Raw genomic sequence first — 19,274 nt, 5'->3', positions numbered from 1 at the left:
ACATACCAAGATCTCTGAGTTCACCACATCGTTTAAGAACCATGACGTAATTGTAGAGAATTGGTCGTTTGAGTCACCGATATGAGATCACGTAATACTTCGACATGTCCAATTCCAGGAAGTTGCACCATTGAACGAAGTTATTTAGTCAAATTCGGAGTTTCCTGCAGTCGGCTTCATTTCGTATTATAAGGTAAATTTTCAAATCGTCTACCAATATTTCACCATTCGCAAGAAGTTTCCACACATCCTCGAAAAATAGTACAAACTGCACTGGATTCAAGTTGCTTCCTTGTGGCACGCCAGAGGAGGGGATAACACTGTAAGATACTGTTGATCCGAATTTCACGTAAAGCTGTTGCTCAATTAAGAAAGAAGCCATTGCAAGAAGGAAATCATGATCAACGGTATCAAACTCTATCTGAATGTCGGTGAATACGGCGTCAACTTTTGCTTAACCGCTCATTGCTCCGATATAAAGTGATGTAACTTCGCACAGATTAGTGTCTACAAAACGTTCGGGTTAGAATCCATATTGGGAGAGGCTAATATAATTTCTTCAAGAGCTGAACGGCATGTCCTTAATGATGATTTTGAAGCATTTTTTTATCGCCTTTCTCGTGACAGCATACGAGAAATCCACGCAGAGAGAAACATTTGATGTTGGAGTGATCTGTTGAAAATCGCCTGGAGAAGAGCAATCAAAGCAGCGCTGCACTTCGTCCTATCAGCCAGGCCATCCGGGGCCTTCTGTTTTTGTGAGGCACTTTCAAACACCGTAGCGTTAATATTGAACACATCGAGACCTATCGCGTCTCTCGGCACTAAACTAGTAGGGTAAACTGCCATTTGTTGCACAGCTAAGCATTCGTTTAAAAGATTTTGCTGATTTTGGAAAAGTGGAAGCATATTTTTGCTGGTGAATACGTTTACTATGCGCATAGACCAATACAAAATTATTTCCCAGAACAATTTGTATGAAATTCGTCAAAAAATCTGCACTCAACACGGTCTTTGTGTAGCACCTCTACACCCAATTTTTGCACAGCAGAATAACCCTTAAATCTTATTATTGCACACTCGATGTCCAATTGTTGCACAGCTTTTTGTATTGACTTTTTCTCATTGTTTTAGTGATTAAGTTGCTAACAATTGTTTTATTTGCAATATGTAAACACGTCGTGTAATGGTATGGGGCTATCCATGTACCATGTGGACCATCCAGGGTTAATAAGTTTAATCATTGATATTCTCATTGAAGCGTTATGCTCATTTATTTATATTCTCGTTAACACATTTTTATTTTGTGAATGTTCTGGACAATCAAAATAACCAGTGCAAAAAAAAAATCATATGATGATGTTTTCGTTTGTAAGCAGACACTCTTGCTAATCGTCCGTCATGGATTTTTTTACCGTTACGTTCTTTTTGGGATCTGCTTTCTGGACCAAATAAACATTCCGATTTCCTTTGGATGCAACAACAGCTTTTGTGATGGGATCGAAAACAAACGAAGTTTCATCGCCATTAAGAACACGTCGCGGGTCTTTGAAAATATCCTCGATTTTATGATCCGTCGCGTAATTGCGAATGTGTTCAAACCAGCTCCGAAGGTCCAATTCACGTAAGGTCACGCTGGACATAGAAATACTCTCCGGAGTTCGAAAAGCTGGCTGTTTGTGACGGCAAATCAAATTTTAGGTTAGGTTTGGCACTTGCTCGATAATTTTTATGGTACTTACCTGGCGTGTTATTTTTGAACAAAGAGTCACGCGGGCTTTTGTCCAAGAAGGCTTTAACCCTCGAAATAAGAGTATGCTTCGTACAGGGATAACCACGACGCTCCATTTCCTGCAGCCAAGTTACAAGCTTCGATTCCTCTTCAGTCGTGAGCATAGTTTGCAGACCGGAAATTTTCTAGTTCATTTTAGACTCAATCGAAACCTAATTAAAGATTTCGGCACTCCGAAGCATTTGGATGCCGGCCCCAACGTCATTGCACTGGTTTTCACGGCGACAGCAGCCCGTCGAAGAGAGTCTTCCGTGTACTTTTTACAACTTTTCACTGGAAGGGGAGCTGAAATGCTGGGTTTCGGAATCGGAAAGGTGCTTCGCTGCAATCAATAATATGGTATGAATATTAGCAAAATCACTTGATTATGCTTTAGAGTAACCTTTATATCCATTATTGACCTGGTAACCTCGTGAGAATCGGCGAAAAACAGGATAAACTGCGGTACGAAAAGCTACGGCTCCTACCGCTTGCATAGATAAACAAAAACAACACCGCAGAGGAGCGAACTGTCAAATGCCCGATGCAGAAAAAAGAGGTTAGGAGTGTGCAATAAAATTGGAAAAACTGTCGTTCGTCGTTCCAATTATTAAACTTGTGAATTTATCTATCTTTTCTAGCATATAGACAGATTTTTAATGAGCTGTTAAGAAAAGATAAGCTTTACCGATTATCTGGAAGCCATCGAACCTGTGTGTTTGTATTTAACGATCGATAAACGCTTATTATAAAAATCTACTTTCTTAAGTATGAAGATAAGAAAATCGCTTCGCAACAGCGAAACTGGGACACCTGTGAAAAAAATCATTATAAAGTTTAAAAAATTACTTTGAATTACAAAAACACTTATAATATTCAACGGGTTATAAAATTCTGCGGGCGATATAATAAAGAAATAACATATAACCAAATTAACCGCCGATAATAGTTACAAAAAGTGTGAAGTGTGCAATAATTGGGTGGTGTGCAACAATTGGCAAAATACCCTAGTAATGTTTATTTCCTGCGCAGTGGGCACCTGATTTTCAAGCTAGCAAATTTTTCGCCGAAATCATCGTCTCTTCGGCGGTCACCAGTGAAACTTTTGAAAATCGTGCCCCTCGTGTCGATGCCTGCCCTTCGGATCATACTCTAAAGGGCGAAGTTAAATAGCAATCAAGAAGGTCCATCACCTTGTATTAACTCTCTGCGCGATTCAAAAGGGCTCGAGAGTATCCCCGAACCACACACGCCATGGTGGCTTTGATTAATCAAGTCAGTTTATCCGGGAATCCGTTGTCGTGCACGATCTGCCATTACTATTTTCGATCGACTGTATCATAGACCGCCGTGAAGTCGATGAAGATGTGATGTGTGGGCATTTTGTACTCGCGACATTTCTATAGATCTTTCGGATTGAAAAGAAATGGTTCGTGGTGGCAAGGGCTCGAATGAAGCCCGCTTAGTATTGGCCCATGAATCTCCTGGTTAAAGGTGATAGGCGACGGAACTGGATCTGTGAGAATATTTTGTAGGCGGCATTGATAAGCGAGATACCGCGGTAGTTTCGGCACTACAGCTTGTCGCCCCTATTGTAGATGGGGCAGACGACTCCCTCCATCCTCTCGCCTGACAGTTTTTCCTCCTCCCAAATCCTGGATATGACTCATTGCAGCGCTCTAGCCAGCGCCACTCTACCATGTTTAAAGAGCTCGCTTGGCAGTCCGTCTTTGCCTGCGGCTTAGTTGTTCTTCAGCTTCCCGATTTCACAAAGAACTTCACGAACATCGGGGGCTGGTACTCGATCATCTGCTGCTGGTGCTACTAGGTCTGTGCCTGCTCCACTTCTGTTTACTGTATCACCATTCAGTCCATCGAAATACTTCTTCCACCTGTCACCACCTAGCTGGCATCCGTGAGAAGTTTCCCATTCGTGTCATTGCACATGTAGGCTTGCAGCACATAGTCTCTGCGAGACTAGTTTACCCTCTCATAGAACATCCGCGTTTCACTGGTGCGGTAGAACTGCTCCAGCTCAGTTTCTAACCTCTTAGACACAAATGTCATGTCGGCTTCTAACCTCGCTGCACAAATCCACTCATCATCCATAGCAGAGCATTGTATCAAGAACAATTTAAATACAGGGTGCGGCAGGAAAAACCGCGAAAATGTGTAAACTTTAATATTTAGGTCCGCGGTTTGCACGTACCTGCGCTAAACGTGATCAATTTGCTCATTGCTCAGTTTCATCAGGAAACTTGCCAAAGAATCCAATATTTCTGTAAAATCGATTTAAAGAATCTTCATAGCAGACTTCACGCATCTTCCAAAGCTAGAACCAAACACCACTTCATTACGGAGGGGGATAAAAAACTACGAGCGACCCTTTCCAAGAGATCCAAGGATTATTTAATTTGGGTGTATGTTGTAGCACAAGTCCTCAAAACATCTCATCCTTGTTTGACGGCTTCGAAGCCTGTCATAACACGCAGGTGGTTATCGATATCGGAGGACTGCGTTCGACAGACATGCTCTGTGTCCGGCGTTGCCTTACGGATGTTATTGCTAAAAATGGAGGATACATCAAGTAGATTGCTTTGAAAGAACCTAATATAAATATTACGAACTCGAAAATTTTGATATTATTTTTTAAAGTAGTTAAAATGGGATTTGAAGTAATACCATACATTTTCGCATCTTTTCCTGCCGCACCCTGTACTTACTGACTCTCAAGATAATAATTCATTGGGTCTGCACCAGAGATCTAATGTCTCTGGTCGCAGTCATGAGTTCACACAGGAAAAAAAAACGTATGTACAGCAGTCGTGGCTAGCAACAAAAGATGATCGCAGTGTATTGCAAACCAGTGTTCATATGTCATCAGGGCTGAAACTTTTCAGCGCCATAAACATTAGTCTTACGATGGCAACGAAATATTTCACTATCGTGCAATGTTCATTCTCTCTACCTTCGTTTTTTCAGTTCTTCCATTATTTATAAAACAAGAAAGTGAAGTCATCCGTTAGTTGCGTGAAAACGTATTCGTTAGAATTTCACCGTTACAAATTTGCTCAAAATTGATTACTTTGAGTTTTGTTGTGTAAGTCTTGTTAATTCGGCATGTGTACTTTAGCCCAAAAGTAACCGGTTCCAGAAAGCTCGGTCTTGGACCAATGTTGGTGTTTCATTATGATAACGATTGCTGTATGATTTTCATTTTCACTTTATCAAAGGAACAGTAAAGCTTACTTCGTTGTTTTTACAATAAATTTTATTACGTGACCGTGAACAAGGTGCATGAAACATTCCATCGGAGTATGACAGCTCGTTACGAGAATAAAAATCTTATGTATCTGAAGGGTGCTGCGTAAATTGAAAGAATGATTTTTATCACTGTTTGTCATGCATTCTTAGCATATATAATATGCGAATGACTGCCATTCGTATGTTATTTTCTCATGAAATAATTTTGTCTCCAGAAAAAGAGAACTGTAAAATCCTTTTCTTTTTCTCCTCCTCAGCAATCGGAAATTCCGCGAACCTACGTCAAAGCCCCACCGAATAAAACGGTCGGCGATGTGCCAGCCCAGTACCAGTCGGGTGCGTCGTCCACGTCATCGTCCAGGAGTAATCTCAACAGCCAGCTGCGCGGTTCCGGAGTGTCCAGCCTCAGCCACTCGCTCAGCGGTGGCTCCGCCAGTCTGGGCAACCGGGCGATCGCCAACAGTCTATCCACGCTAGGCAGCAGCGGCCACCACGGTTCGTCGATCAGTGGTTCGAGCAGCCAGCATCACCAAACACAACCCAAGTCTGACAAGTCTGAAAAGCTGAAGCAAATCCTGCGGTTTCTCCCAGGTAACAAAACATCCAAATCATCCACTAGTGGTATTAATGTTAATAATAGCGGTAATAGCAGTAGTAATAATAACAATTATGGACCTAATAGTAGCAGTACTAGCTGTAATAATAATAATTATCAAACTCGAAGCAATTCCTACGGAAATGGGAGTGTGATCGGAGCTAGTGGAAGTCGCGTGGGTGGGTTGAGTTCTAGTGGTGGGTCTAATTTAGCAGTAAGTGGAATACATAATCATAATCATCACTACCGACAATCGACCACGTCGGTTCAACACCGTCAGCAGCAGCAACAGCAGCAGACGGGGCTGTCCTCTTCGGTGCCGAGCGCTTCCTCCAGCTCGCTAAACCAGCAACAGGGCAGTAGCACACCGATGTCCCTATCTACCAGTCCCAGTCCGGATACCAGTACGCACTATATGTGACAGGATGGAGCGCCGGCACAGGATAGTTGAAATGCTGACCCCGGTCATCGCGGTGATCTGTTCCCCTTTCTGTTCGTTAAGCTAGCTAATCGATGTCGTGATAATATTTGTGATTCATACTGCGAGCAAGATGGCTGATTGATCTGCGGCATTAATAGATGAAATTACTTATTTATTGTATTTTTTTTCGGCCCTCTCGAGGCTGTTCAGTTCGTTTTAGTGTGTCCAAACGACGGAACTATTGTAACCAAAAAAATTAAGTTTTGTTTCGATTTCCTACAGTATTTCAGCTGAGCAACACTTCGATAAAAAAAAAAGAAAATAAATTTAAATGTATCCCTAATTAGGACGAGGTTGTTGTGAATCAAATATTGAAGTTCTTAGTTCAACAATTGATTGTCATAACTTGGCTAAAGTGCAAGAATCTTTTGAAAGTTTAATTTGCATCAAAACTTCAGAATTTAGTTCGAATCATCTGTAGATGTTGTACAATTAGAAAGGTTTGAATACCAATGCACTTTTAATAACAGTTGAAAATGTAATTTGAAACAGCTTTGAGAACTTAGCATTGCTCAGTCATTGACGTTTCGGTTGTCAAAAATTACAAAACAATTTTTCAAAGAATTTAGTTGCGTTTAATTCAGCTATCTTCAATGAGATTTTCCAGGCAATTTTTAATTTATTTATTCAATCGTACGTCATTGTTTTTAACTTTGAATAATAATTATATACAAAACAAATTAAAATCCGAGCAGCATACCCAAAACTACACTCGCTCATCCTGATCCGACCAGATTAGCTCCGCTTTTCACAAAACTCTCGCTAAAATAGAAACACACAAAAAATCCTCAGTTGCGTATCGCTTTTCCACCAGGTAAACCATCTTTAAAAAAAACTTATATTTTATTACTTAGCAAGTAAGGTTAAAAACAAAACTAAACGGAAAAATGTATCAAATTCATGTGCAAGACTACCTTTTAGTAAAGTGTGCAACCAAAATGATGAACAAGAAACTCAACTGTCAGCTAAATAGACGAATCGAGGTTAGTTGTTAACTCAAATGCAGGAAACCTGAAAATTTAAGTAAATTGACAGCCTTTTTGCTCTTCATTTCCGAAGAGCAGAATAAGATAACGCTAGGGAAATTTTATTATTTGTTAAGTTAAATTATTCAATTATAAATCGAAAGTTTTGGCTAAGGGAAGCTAGAACAAACGAAAAGTCCCTGCGCAAACTAAAAAAACACACACATACACACAGGTACAGATACAAAACAGCTACAATAGTGAAACAATTCAGCTTCTTAAGTATCACGCATCAGGTTACAGTAAGTTGCTAAACGTTAAACAAAATAAAAACAAAATGGGAAATAATGGCTCAACTACTAAAATTACGATACATATATAGCACGAAAATAGTCAAAATATAGGTGGAGACATACACACACACACAACAACAACAGGCAGACCCGCAAACAAACACACATACACAAACAGAAACACAGCGTAGCAAATAAATGAAAAATTACCGTCGAAAACAATATAAGCTTTTTTCGTCAATAGCAACAAAAATGAAATAAAACTACTACTAATACTAGTGACACAACTACTACTATTATTATTACTTCTATTACTACTATTACCATAACTACAAAACTACAGTAAAAGAAAAATGCACTACTATACAACTAACAGACAAAAATTACATGGCTGGGAATGTGTAATCTTTCTTTTAAAGTCAGCAGGAAAGGGCGAAAAAGAAGGAAAGAAAGGGACATAGTATAGCAAAATAAGCGTAAAATCCCGTACTAAGTTAGGCAAGAAAATAGTTGACAGCAGCAGTCATTCAAATTATGTTAGTGAATGTGAGCGCATGCTAAAACGAAACGATTGATGCGTAGAGTTACGAAAATGTGAGTGTTCATTGGTACGTCTATACTTTTCCTCTTCATTTGTGTATGTTCGTATCGTAACTCTTATAGATAGTAATGTCATATTTATTTTACCTTTCGCCGGAAAGACTTTCTGCCGACGTTAAAACACCCGAGGGTGGGGAAAAACAAAAAAAAAATAAAACAAGCGCCATATGCCATATTTTTTTTAAGATGTCGACAACATTTTTCGAACAAAATTTGTGATAAGTTACCAAATTCAATGAAATTCTAAATTTACAGTTTTCGTTCAATTTAAGCCAAAGTCATATCGATTAATGCACATTGAAATTGGGAGTTTCTGTCGACCAAAAAATTAAACCAAAATTGTTCAGACAAAACAAAAAAAAACTTAATACCGGAAACTATCCGCAGACCCAGGCAGTCGTGATGTTGCCGGAAGTAGAAATTCGTATTTAATGAGGTACTCGGTTGGCAGAGTTAGAGGAACGGAGTCGCTACTTGTGGTTTGCCGACGAAAAAAAAAACAAAACAAAACAAAATGGTGTCACGCACGAAGGCGCAGTTCAACTGCAAAACGAAGCGTCAGGCGAGAAGAGTGAAAATGTGATATATCCAAGGTGAAAACATAACCAGATTATAACTACTGAGCGGTGTTCATTATATAAAAAGCAAACGTTGAAGGAATGTAGCTTAAAGGTTATTTTAGTCGCCATTTTGTGTTGATGTGGGGAAAGCAGCTGAGAAGCGCCAGAATTAAATTTACCAGGCAAAACGAGAAACACACGAACACCATTAATCATTCACACAACGTTTCAACTAGCAATGTGATTGAAGATATCTGAAGTGGTATTATTTGTGTTGGATTCTGAATTTCAATTTTACGATGCGTAGCATAAAAAACAAAGTTCATTCAATAATGCGAGTTCAAACCATGTACACCGTTTCAGTAATCTTTATTCACCATCACAGAAATAAACTTTGGTTTTTTTTTTTTGCTAATTCAACCGGTTTTCTGTTTGACCATTTTTCTAAGCAACTTGACAAAATCAACTAAAAGTGTTTGGAAAGCTTACTGAACTAAATTCTTGGACTTGTTTCGTGAGCTGTAGCAACTCCAATGTGTTTATCGATTCCAATTAAAATAAACTTAAATGTCAGGTTCATATCTACTCACCAACATTGTCACATAACAACAAAAAAGTCGCTAGTTAAATTGTATCTCTTAAATCAATCCATAACCTAGAAATCAAGAATTACATTCAAAAAACGAGTAATCAAACAAATATCAACTATACCTGTCTATTCTACACATTCAAAAGCTAATTTCCCGTTGTCTGTATCCTAATAGTACCGTACCACCAATTGCATGTAGTAAAAACAAATAGAAATCGGAATATTTATCATAGCTCGTCCCCACAAAACAAACGCATGTTCCCGTTATATCCTGTATAAAAAAAACTTCGATCGAAAGTAAATAAACAAATGCAAGTCTGTAAATATTGTAAAATAAATATTTTATTAATATCAGTAACAAACACATAACAGCAACAGGTAACTTGAAATCAAATACAGATAAATGAAATGCATTTACGCCGACTATTTTGTGAATCTAGGCATCACTCGTCTATAGATGGCCTGACTAGGTTGCTATGCTTTTATGTTTTTGTATGAGTGGGCCACCTGTACTTTGAGTTATGAATCCAGCAAACATCCGATGTTCGAAGTTTCTACGATTCCTTCGCGATAGTTTTATTTTTGTTTGATCCAGCGAATTACTATTTTGAATCTTATATTCTGTAGAACAATTATCGAATGATACTACCCAACTATTCCATTTCTCATCCCATAATTAGATTTTACTTTACTACACTGTTGTACAATTCATTCAGTTTAGCAAAATGTATAAGAAGTCCACTCATACAACTAAATTATTGGTCGCCATTAGTAAAGGTATTCCCAACGAGATAAGCAACCGAGCGTAGAAAATGCAGCGAATGCAACCACGACAAATAGAGTCGATGCTGCCTTTTCTCGCTCCAAAAAAACACAGTGAGAAAAAATAATCAAACTAAAGATATTCAAACAGTTTGGCGACTTTGTATGAGCCACAAAATGAATGCAAATTAGCGAATGTCATGGCCGAGGTAGACGAGATTCATCGTAGGCGAACCGATCACTGATGGGAAAAAGACGATAATTTATTCCATTGAATACAAGTTTTCTTATTTGTTTGATAGCAAAATAACTAACAATCTAACTCTTAAACAAATTAGCAAACTGGGCGACTAATGTACCAACCAATTGGTAGCAAGCCAGAATAAACGCTATATCGGAAGTACCGCCATTAGAAGCGAAACAAAATACATGTACATTTATTCGACGAATAGAGAACAAGCATGAAATATTTAACAATAATTGAAACCACTAGCACTGGGCAACTACAATACAATAAACTAAACGCTATTAACTCAGAAATGAAACACAATTGGCAAACACACAGCTTTACATACAGAAGAAATAATCAGAACGCCACATAAGTTTAGTAGAGTTACTGATAAAAAGCAAAGCAAAATAATAATTGCAAACCATCGTCTAAAAAAACGGCACAAGTGTGTACATCTCTATGAGTTTAGCAATCAGAAAACGTCAATATTTTTATACTTCATCCATTTCAACGGAAGCGCCTCTAAATTAAACTGAAAAAAAAAACAAAGAATATTTTCTCGCCGAATCATTCAACAGCAACCATAATTGGACATTATAACAAATTCAGAGGAAAACAAATCAAAAGTAAAAATTAAAACATTTTCCAACATACCGGAAAGCGAACCGCGACAAGTGATTCCTCCTGTCCTTAGCACGCCGGCACGCGGGAAAAAAGCTTGGTAGTTTGTGTTTATGTGTGCTCGTAGGAGAGAACGTATGTGACGGACGTGGTGACGACTAACTACGGTAACACCCAGCGATAGATATCGGGAACATTTCCCAACCAGTCAAAATTGAACAAAAACAAGAGCGGAACATCCGCGGATTAGGTCGTCTTTGGTAGGGATCGCACGCCAACTGAAATCGTTCAGCGAACAGATTAGGCCAAGCATTACATAGGCATGGAAATCGAAAGGTGCGTACGCAGGCAGAATGAGCGCGTAAGTGTGTGAGTGTGATCGGGAAGAAGAACGTTTGCTAAACACGAAAAATGTTGTCTGGGTAATTGTAATGGAATCGAAGCGAAGCAAAAAAAAATACACATACGCAAGCGAGAGAAAACAATGTAAAAATCATACCATAACACGCGTATGTATAGCTGTAAGAAATATTTTACGTCATCTTCTCGTTTTAATTTTTATTATTTTTTATTACGAGGATAATAAAAATGTGAAATTTTAAATTATATATTGAAATATAAAGAAATAAATGATTAATATTTATTATGCAAGGAACCATGCAAATCGTGGACAAATGGAATATATATTGAAAACAATTAAACCATTATTGAATAATAAATGAAATTAACATTCCCCAAGCTGTCATTGGTCTATGATTTTGTATATCACATTCTTCCGCCAGGTTTATTCGATCCACCTATTTTCAGGTTGCGAAGGAGTCCTTTTATTCTTTTCCCATATCTACGTTAAAATTAGTAACACGCTTAGTATTTCTGTTCTCATGTAAACAAACTCTACAAACATGAAATCGCTCGTCAGTTATCCAGCAGCTGGCAGCAGCTTTACTCTTACACGCACTCACTCCGGTTTAAATTTCACTTTTTCCACAATTTGCCTTCCACGACCTTCACATGAGAACCAAACTCTACTTCGTCTCGCTGAGTTGAATAATTTGCCCTTGATCCGGAAAAAACGCCTTCAACATTCAAGATTTTCAAGAGATCTGCTGTTTTAAAATGCGTTGAACCAATTCAAAAATATATCTCTAAAAACCACAACAAATATAAATGTGTAAACTCAAAATCCCGAAAATTTTAATAAGAAACCTCTCAACATGTTTCAGAGTTTAAGTATAAAATAAAGTATCATGATCGAAACAATTTAGACTATTTTCATGGTGCATAATTCCACATACAGTTTTGCCACCTGCCACAACTTTGGAATCGCTTCACTGAGTTTTGCAACATCCGGTTTGAATATTACAGCACCCCGAAATTTAACCATCACCTAATATGGGCAAATTTATGTAACTCTATCTCGGATACCGACAACCTAGAGAGTTGTGTTCTTCAGAAAAGTTGTTCAGGAACTTGTAGAGGTATTTATTTGGCTCACAGTTTGTTCGAAATTTGACTGCAACGTGGCGCTATCGTTCATGAAGTTTTGAGTGTTTCAAACCTTATTCACCTTGTGAACCCGACCATTTAGAAAGTTGTCGTCTTCAGCAAAGTTGTTCAGAGGGTCAAGAGATGTTATATGATACACAATTTGATTTTAAAGTCGAAAGCAACGCGGCGCTCATGTGCATGTAGCTTTAAAATTTTGAACATCACTTATCTGCTGCGCTCTTTAGCATACTTGTTCAAAAGGTCATGTGGAAAACTTTGTTGAAGACCACAGTTTTCTAGAAGAATGAAATCGTAGTTTAGGTAAATCAGAACCAAAATACGAAGAATAGCGTGCACACTAACACTACATACACTACATTTCTCACTTAACTTTCCACCATCCAGAAGCCCCTGACATTCTGAACAACTTCGCTGAAGACCACAGCACTCTAGAGAGTAAGAAACACGGGATAAGTTAAAGTCAAAATATGAAGAATTGCGTTCACAATAATAGCACGTAGCAATATAATTCTGAACTAAACTGTTCATCAATCAGGAGCCCTGAATAAATTTGCTGATGACCGTAACTTACCAGTTTTAATTTTGATCAAATATCAAGTCATGATTCATCAGGCATTTGAAGAATTCTTGCTCAAAAAAGCGATTGCCTGAAAAGTTAATGACAATTTTTCGCTGCTACATGACACCACTAGGTGAATTGATTCATGTTTTTATACCTCACCGAAACGTGATAAAACTGAAATGCTCTCTTGATAAATTTGAAAGTGATAAAAACGAAACGTGAAAAAACGAACCGTGATAGAATCGACACACGACTGTAATACATCATTTCACAATTTTCACTATGAATATCGCATCGAAACAATCTATCTGTCTAATTTACAGAAACAATAATTTATAGCCAATCCGGCGTGAACTTATTCAAATATATCGTTTTATCTAATCATAGAATTTGTATTATGATCGAAACAAAATATCCATCATAATCGGAACAGCCATTTTATTTCAGATTAATTTGAATTTATGTAGGTAGACAGAAGTTGTCTAAAACTAATCTTGTCTAAAACTAAACATTCCAAAATGGGTCTCAAGGAACAAAGTTTTTCTAAACAGAACTCTCCCATAAAATGTACCTAGGGTATTCAGACGAAATACTCGAAATGTGTTGGGTGAAATTCAAACAGTAGTATATCAATATGTTCTCTATCGTTTCGTCTGTCAGAACTTGTTTTCGGATTGTAAAACTAAGTTAGCAAACTTTAAAAATAATCAATTAAAGTTACCAATCGAGGGACACTATTCCAATCACCTCGAACCTATTTTGAGCAGTTTCCATCTGTTTAGCAGGCGTTTTTTTAGCACCTGAAGTGGCTCCTGAATGGCTTCTTCGTTTCGAATGACGTTTGTTTCGAATTGACGTGGCTCCTTTGTTTCGAATTGACGTTTGCTCCTTTGTTTCGAATGACGTTTGTTCACAGATTTCTTTGTGTTTACGGTATTTATTATATTCATAAGACAGATAGACAATCAATGTTTTCGTTTCCATCTTAAAATTGTCGATATTGATCAAAATGCAAAGTTTTAGGCCTGTATTCTTCGACTGATGAAAATTGGTGCTACTGATTAAGCCGTTCCTTACCCTACGTGAAATTCACATCATATCATAGAGAAGCAAAGTGAAGCGGTGAGGTCTCAGTAGTAAGCTGTTCCGATCATAATACAAAACAGGCCTGCGCATTTCATCAATAATTCCAACTTTAAAGAAAATATTTTGCACAAAAAGAGTTTCTACATAAGATTAAAATGTCATAGAAACAGTTTACGGAAAAATATAGTGCAATCCTTGAATATTTGATTCCATTATCAATGTTTGCAAACGAGCAATTGTTAAGAAAAATTGTATTCAAAAATGAATCATTTTTTAAAACTTTTTTTCTAATAGTAATACTTAAACAATCTAAATAAAACTTTCTTAACAGCGTCAGTTGCTTGATGTTTGAATGTTTGATAATTTTTATAATAAAAAGTGATAATCATGATTCGCTTTTTCTAGATTATTTCCTCTAAATTTTCTTTGCGTTTGAAGAATTTCATGCTAATTACAGGTCGTACTTGATTATTGGGAGCAGGGCTCAACATTTTCGAAACATAACAATGAACTGATTATTCCGCGCTGTCATTTCGATTCGAACAGTTTCATTTTCACTTGATTCCTTCCGGCTGCTGTCATCGAATCACTTCTTTCTTTCTTTCCCGTCTGTTGTTCATCAGATCGTTTCAAAAGAAACTGATGACGGAGAGAGAGACTCTTTCTTTTCCTTCAGCGTCTCAATTGAAACTAGCACCGCATCGCGTCGTTTAATGATAGTTTTCTAATACCGCAAGCTGCAGTTAAAACGGCAATGGCATCCAATAAATCCGTCACGCAAATCTGATCAATATTTCGGATTTTTTTTTCGCTGATGATCACTGGCTCTGCGTAACCACTTCGAAATGGGAAACTGGTTTTGGTGTTCTCCGTTTCATATCGTCACGGTTTTCTCTTCTCCCTCGTCCATATATTTGCGCGAAGTACTGTATGGAAGCCCCCTGTCTCCGTTAGCGCTCATTGTCATTTTCGATTGAGAATCGTCATGTGAGAGTGACGGGGATAATCTTTTCTTTCAATTGAAACGCATTTGTATCAGTTTCTAGCCCTTCAGTAGTCAAAATCAAAGCAAGAGCTTCCGAGTAGTTTTCATGTGACTCACGAAGGGCTTGAGAATGATACAAAAGCTTTTCAATTGAAAGCGACGGGTAAAAGCTTCACTATAACCGGATAGCTGTCACTTGAAAATGACTTTGTCAGGCTTGATTATTTGGGGCTCAATTATACGGAGAAAATGGTTCGACTATTTGGAACCATCTTTTATCAGTTTCGGATTTTGTTTACATTTGTGTCGCTTGCCTTTTTGTCTATTTTATCTAGAAATGCCGAATTTCATGCAGTATTTTGCGCTATTTGCTGCGTACCCAAGCAGCACTCATTGCTGCAATGAAGCAAATGCAACTCTCAATGCGGCATTCAAAGATTGTAATAATTCGCATCCGTTACTTCTATTCAACTTGTAAATAACCGAAAAAGCGCAAGAGGTGGAGCCTATATGCAACTAACAGTGCTATGTGAAATCATCATCTGCATCAATGGCCGCTGCAGTATAGGAAGAAAAGAGAGGAGAAATAAAATTTAGTTTGTTTACTTTTACTCTCATTACTCCTCGGCGATGGTGTCGCGAAGTTTCATATAACTACATACATTATAAAAAACCTCAAATATATCGATTTTTTTCTCTACTTACGCTTCTGATAGGTATGTAATTCTACCTTCGATTCAAAATTTACCGTGCAAAAATGTTTTTACTTCGTAATTATTCACGCGCCCTTTATAAAGTGTTGTAAAAGAAATTTCATGATTTAAACTTGCCAAATTATAAACAATGTTTTGGGAAACGATAGTTCAGGAAACCTTGCTCAGTGGATATGCAGTTTTAATCATGCGAAATATGGAATAACTAAACCATATTTCCAACAATAATCATTTATCATTCATTTATAATTAAGATGGCCGTTTACTGTTTGGTAATTTTAGCAAATATATGGTTTAACAAGATGTTGCTATACATTTCCATCACTAGATTTCTTTTCTTAGAAGAAAACATTTGTGAAACAACAATATGCAACATCATGTGATATTATCGTAATTTAATAGCATCATGAAATATGCAGTTGGAAATAGATTGCAGAAAACTATTGAGCAATTTCTAGTGTTCAGTTACGAGAATGATACACGTAAATAACAAAATGTTGCTCAATTCTTTTAAATTTCTTTAGAGTAACCGGAAAAGTTTCTTGCACCGTTAAAAAAATTTTAAAACAACAAATATTGAGTAGTCTCCTGCCGTGTTTCATCAGTTTGACAATATCAGCGTGTTTGTATACTTCGTACAGCTCGTGATTCATGCGCCTACGCCACACCCCGTTCTCTAATATGCCTGCGAGTATTAATCGCAGGATGCTACGATCGAAGACCCCAAGCGCTCGTCGATCGGCCTCCTTCCACGTCCACGATTCATGTCCGTAGAGCGCCACCGGGAGGATCAGAGTCCTATAGAGCGCAAATTTCTAACGGATCTGTAGGCTACAGGACCTAAGCTGGCTTCGCAATCCGTAATAAGCCCTATTCGCCGCCGCAATCCGCCTCTTCACCTCGCGGCTCACCTCGTTGTCACATGTCACGAGAGTACCAAGATAAACAAATTCGTCGACCACTTCGAAAGTATCCCCATCCATCTCCACCGCAGCACCAACACCCGTAGAACTACCACGCTCTCTGCCAGCCACCATGTACTTCGTTTTGGCAGTGTTGATGGTGAGTCCAATTCTCGCAGCGTCCTTTTTGAGAGTCGTAAAGGTCTCCTCAGCTGCAATAAGGTCAACATCAATTATATCAATGTCGTCCGCAAAGCCCAGAAGCATGTGAGACTTAGTGATGAGGGTGCCGCTCCTCTGCACACCTGCCCTTCGTATTACACCTTCCTAAGCTGTGTTGAACAACACGTTCGAGAGCCCATCACCTTGCTTCAGACATCCAACGTCACAAGCGCGTCCGAAAATTCGCCCGCTGTCCTGACGCATGATGTGAAACCGTCAAGTGTCGCACGTAACAGTTTAATTAGTTTTATTGGGAAACCATGTTCTAGCATTATTCGCCAAAGCTCGTTGCGTTTCACTGTGTCGTACGCCGCCTTAAAGTCTATGAACAGATGATGCGTCTGCAAGTTGTGTTCTAGAAACTTGTCGAGAATCTGTCTCAAGATAAACATCTGGTCCGTTGTAGATCGCCCCCCTCGAAAACCGCATTGGTATTCCAGCAAAGGCTTCCTGCAACGGCCTCAGTCGCTAGAATTGAGGAGGGGTAATGCCTCTCTAATTACTACAGTCGAGTCTATGTCCCTTCTTGTAGATAGGGCGTATGAGTCCTTCCAACCAGTTCGTAGGTAGTTGTTTCTCAGACCATACCCTCAGGATAACCTGGTGAATTGCACTACACAGCCGCTCGCTCCCAACTTTGAAAAGTTCGGCCGGTAAGCCGTCCTTCCCAGCGGCTTTGTGGTTCTTTAGCTCTTTGCAAGCATTGTTCACCTCGTCCAATGTTGGTGGGTTCATAGCTTGTCCGTCTTCCCCAATTTCTATCCTGTTCCCCTCGACGACTCTCGAACCTTCCTCACCGTTCAACACCACTTCAAAATGTCGCCTCCAACCCCTGGCCACCTGCGATTTATCGGTAATCAGGTTCCCCTCCCTGTCATTACACATGGCAGGTAATGGCACGGTCCGGTTCCTGATTCCGTTGATCGTTCTATAGAAGCTCCTCGTGTCGTGGCTGGTGAAGCAATTCTCCGCCTCCGCGAGGACACGATCGTAGTGCTCACGTTTCTTATAGCGATGAAGCCTCTTCTCGGCAGCTCTTGCCTCCCGGTATTTCTCCCGCATCTGACCTGTTACACGATTAGCTTCTATTAACGTGTTGGCGTAGGCTCGGTTCTTCTCCTCCGTCCCCTTTAGGCACTCAGCATCGAGCCACCCACTACGCGTGGTTCCCGTTGTCATGCCTATTACTTCTCGCGCTCTTTCGCTGACCGCATCATGGATGTGCTTCCAATGCTCGCTCAGGTCCACTCCAGCTGGTTCACCGATTCGTCTATCAACCTTCCGAGTATACTCTGCAGCAACTCCTTCTGCTGATAACCTCTGGATGTCCAGATGTATCTTCCTCGCCGATCTCGATTTAAATACATTGGACAACCGGGCGCGAATCTTGCCTACCACGTTTGGCCCTCAAAAGGACGGCACATTTATGACGTCTGAAAAGTGCCGGCCGTCGATCAGCATGTGGTCGATCTGGGAGCATGCCTCTCCATTGGGGTGTTTACAGGTGTGCTTCTGAATGTTCAGACGTGCAAAATGGGTACTACAGATGGTCATTCCCCTGGCCGCGGCGAAGTTCACTAACCTCAAGCCGTTGTCGTTGATGGTAGAGGGAAGGCTTTCCCTACCAATAACGGGACGAAAGAACTCCTCTCGTCCGACTTGTGCGTTCGTATCTCGGATGACGATTTTTATATCGTGCTGTGGGCACTCTCCATACGTTTTCTTGAGGAGCTCATGTCGGTATATTTACAGAATACAATATTTCATTTATCAAGAAACTGACTGTTCTCGATAAGAAAAAAATAATAATAAAAAATCGGCGCGATTATCCGGATAATTCGGTTTACTGGAGTGAAAGGACCTGGTACTCATACACTCAAGAAAAATTCTTTGCAAAAACTAATCGAAAAACAAGTACTGTTGCTTTCGATGCACAAACAATATTAACATTGTCCGAAATTCAAAATGAACTAACAAATTAAAAACGCATCTACATTGAGCAGTAGGTATCGTTAATTGATATTTACAGTTTTCGCTAAAAATAATTTCGCATACCCCTTTATTTAGTTTAATCAAATTGAGAGAAAAAATTCAATCAAATTTAAAAACAAAGCTCGAGTCCATCATTTAACTTAAGCAAAAAAATTTTGACAGGACTACATCGTACAGGATGCGGCAGGAAAAAATTCGAAAATGTTTTAACTTTATTAATGGGTTAATTTGTGAAACTAATGACCTGTTTTTGTGTTCAATATATTTGTTTTCGTTTACTTTGAAGTGCTGCATCAAAACATTGAAATTGTAGCATATTGGAAAGTTGAGAAAAAATAAGGCAAAGCCGAGTTTGCTACCCACCTAGAAGATGCCGAAGGAGATTGACAAAGTGGTAGGTATCATTTGGCCATAGTTTATCGTATCAAAAAATGAACGCCAAGACAACGCAATGGACAAATTGGAACACTCTCGTCCGAAATGGCGGAAATGGTAATGGTCCAGTTACAATTATCGAAAATAGGTTTCCTCATAAGCTGAAAAGGTCGTTCCATACGAAGTGTCCATACCACT

At 39.0% G+C, this 19,274-nt stretch overlaps 1 protein-coding gene and 1 long non-coding RNA gene across 3 annotated transcripts in view; one reads left to right on the top strand and one right to left on the bottom strand.

Annotated features, from left to right (window-relative positions):
* LOC129725547 (homeobox protein 5) overlaps positions 1–11,468 on the top strand; it is a 425,481-nt gene extending 414,013 nt beyond the window's left edge. For both annotated transcript variants that reach the window (XM_055681523.1, XM_055681521.1), the window contains exon 6: positions 5,293–11,468. In XM_055681523.1, coding sequence (XP_055537498.1) covers positions 5,293–6,051 — 759 coding nt within the window. In that variant the 3' untranslated portion in view covers positions 6,052–11,468. The remainder of the gene's footprint in view (positions 1–5,292) is intronic.
* LOC129725550 (uncharacterized) lies at positions 1,293–5,431 on the bottom strand. The gene is made up of 3 exons (XR_008728106.1): positions 2,175–5,431; positions 1,743–2,114; positions 1,293–1,673 (listed from the first exon to the last, which is right to left on the bottom strand). It is a non-coding gene; the product is annotated as an uncharacterized LOC129725550 (long non-coding RNA).
* Positions 11,469–19,274: the final 7,806 nt, after the last annotated feature.

Source organism: Wyeomyia smithii, chromosome 2, assembly GCF_029784165.1.
Source record: "Wyeomyia smithii strain HCP4-BCI-WySm-NY-G18 chromosome 2, ASM2978416v1, whole genome shotgun sequence".
Lineage (NCBI taxonomy): Eukaryota > Metazoa > Arthropoda > Insecta > Diptera > Culicidae > Wyeomyia > Wyeomyia smithii.
The sequence above is the reverse complement of the archived record's forward strand: the minus strand, read 5'-3'. Positions and strand labels throughout refer to the sequence as shown.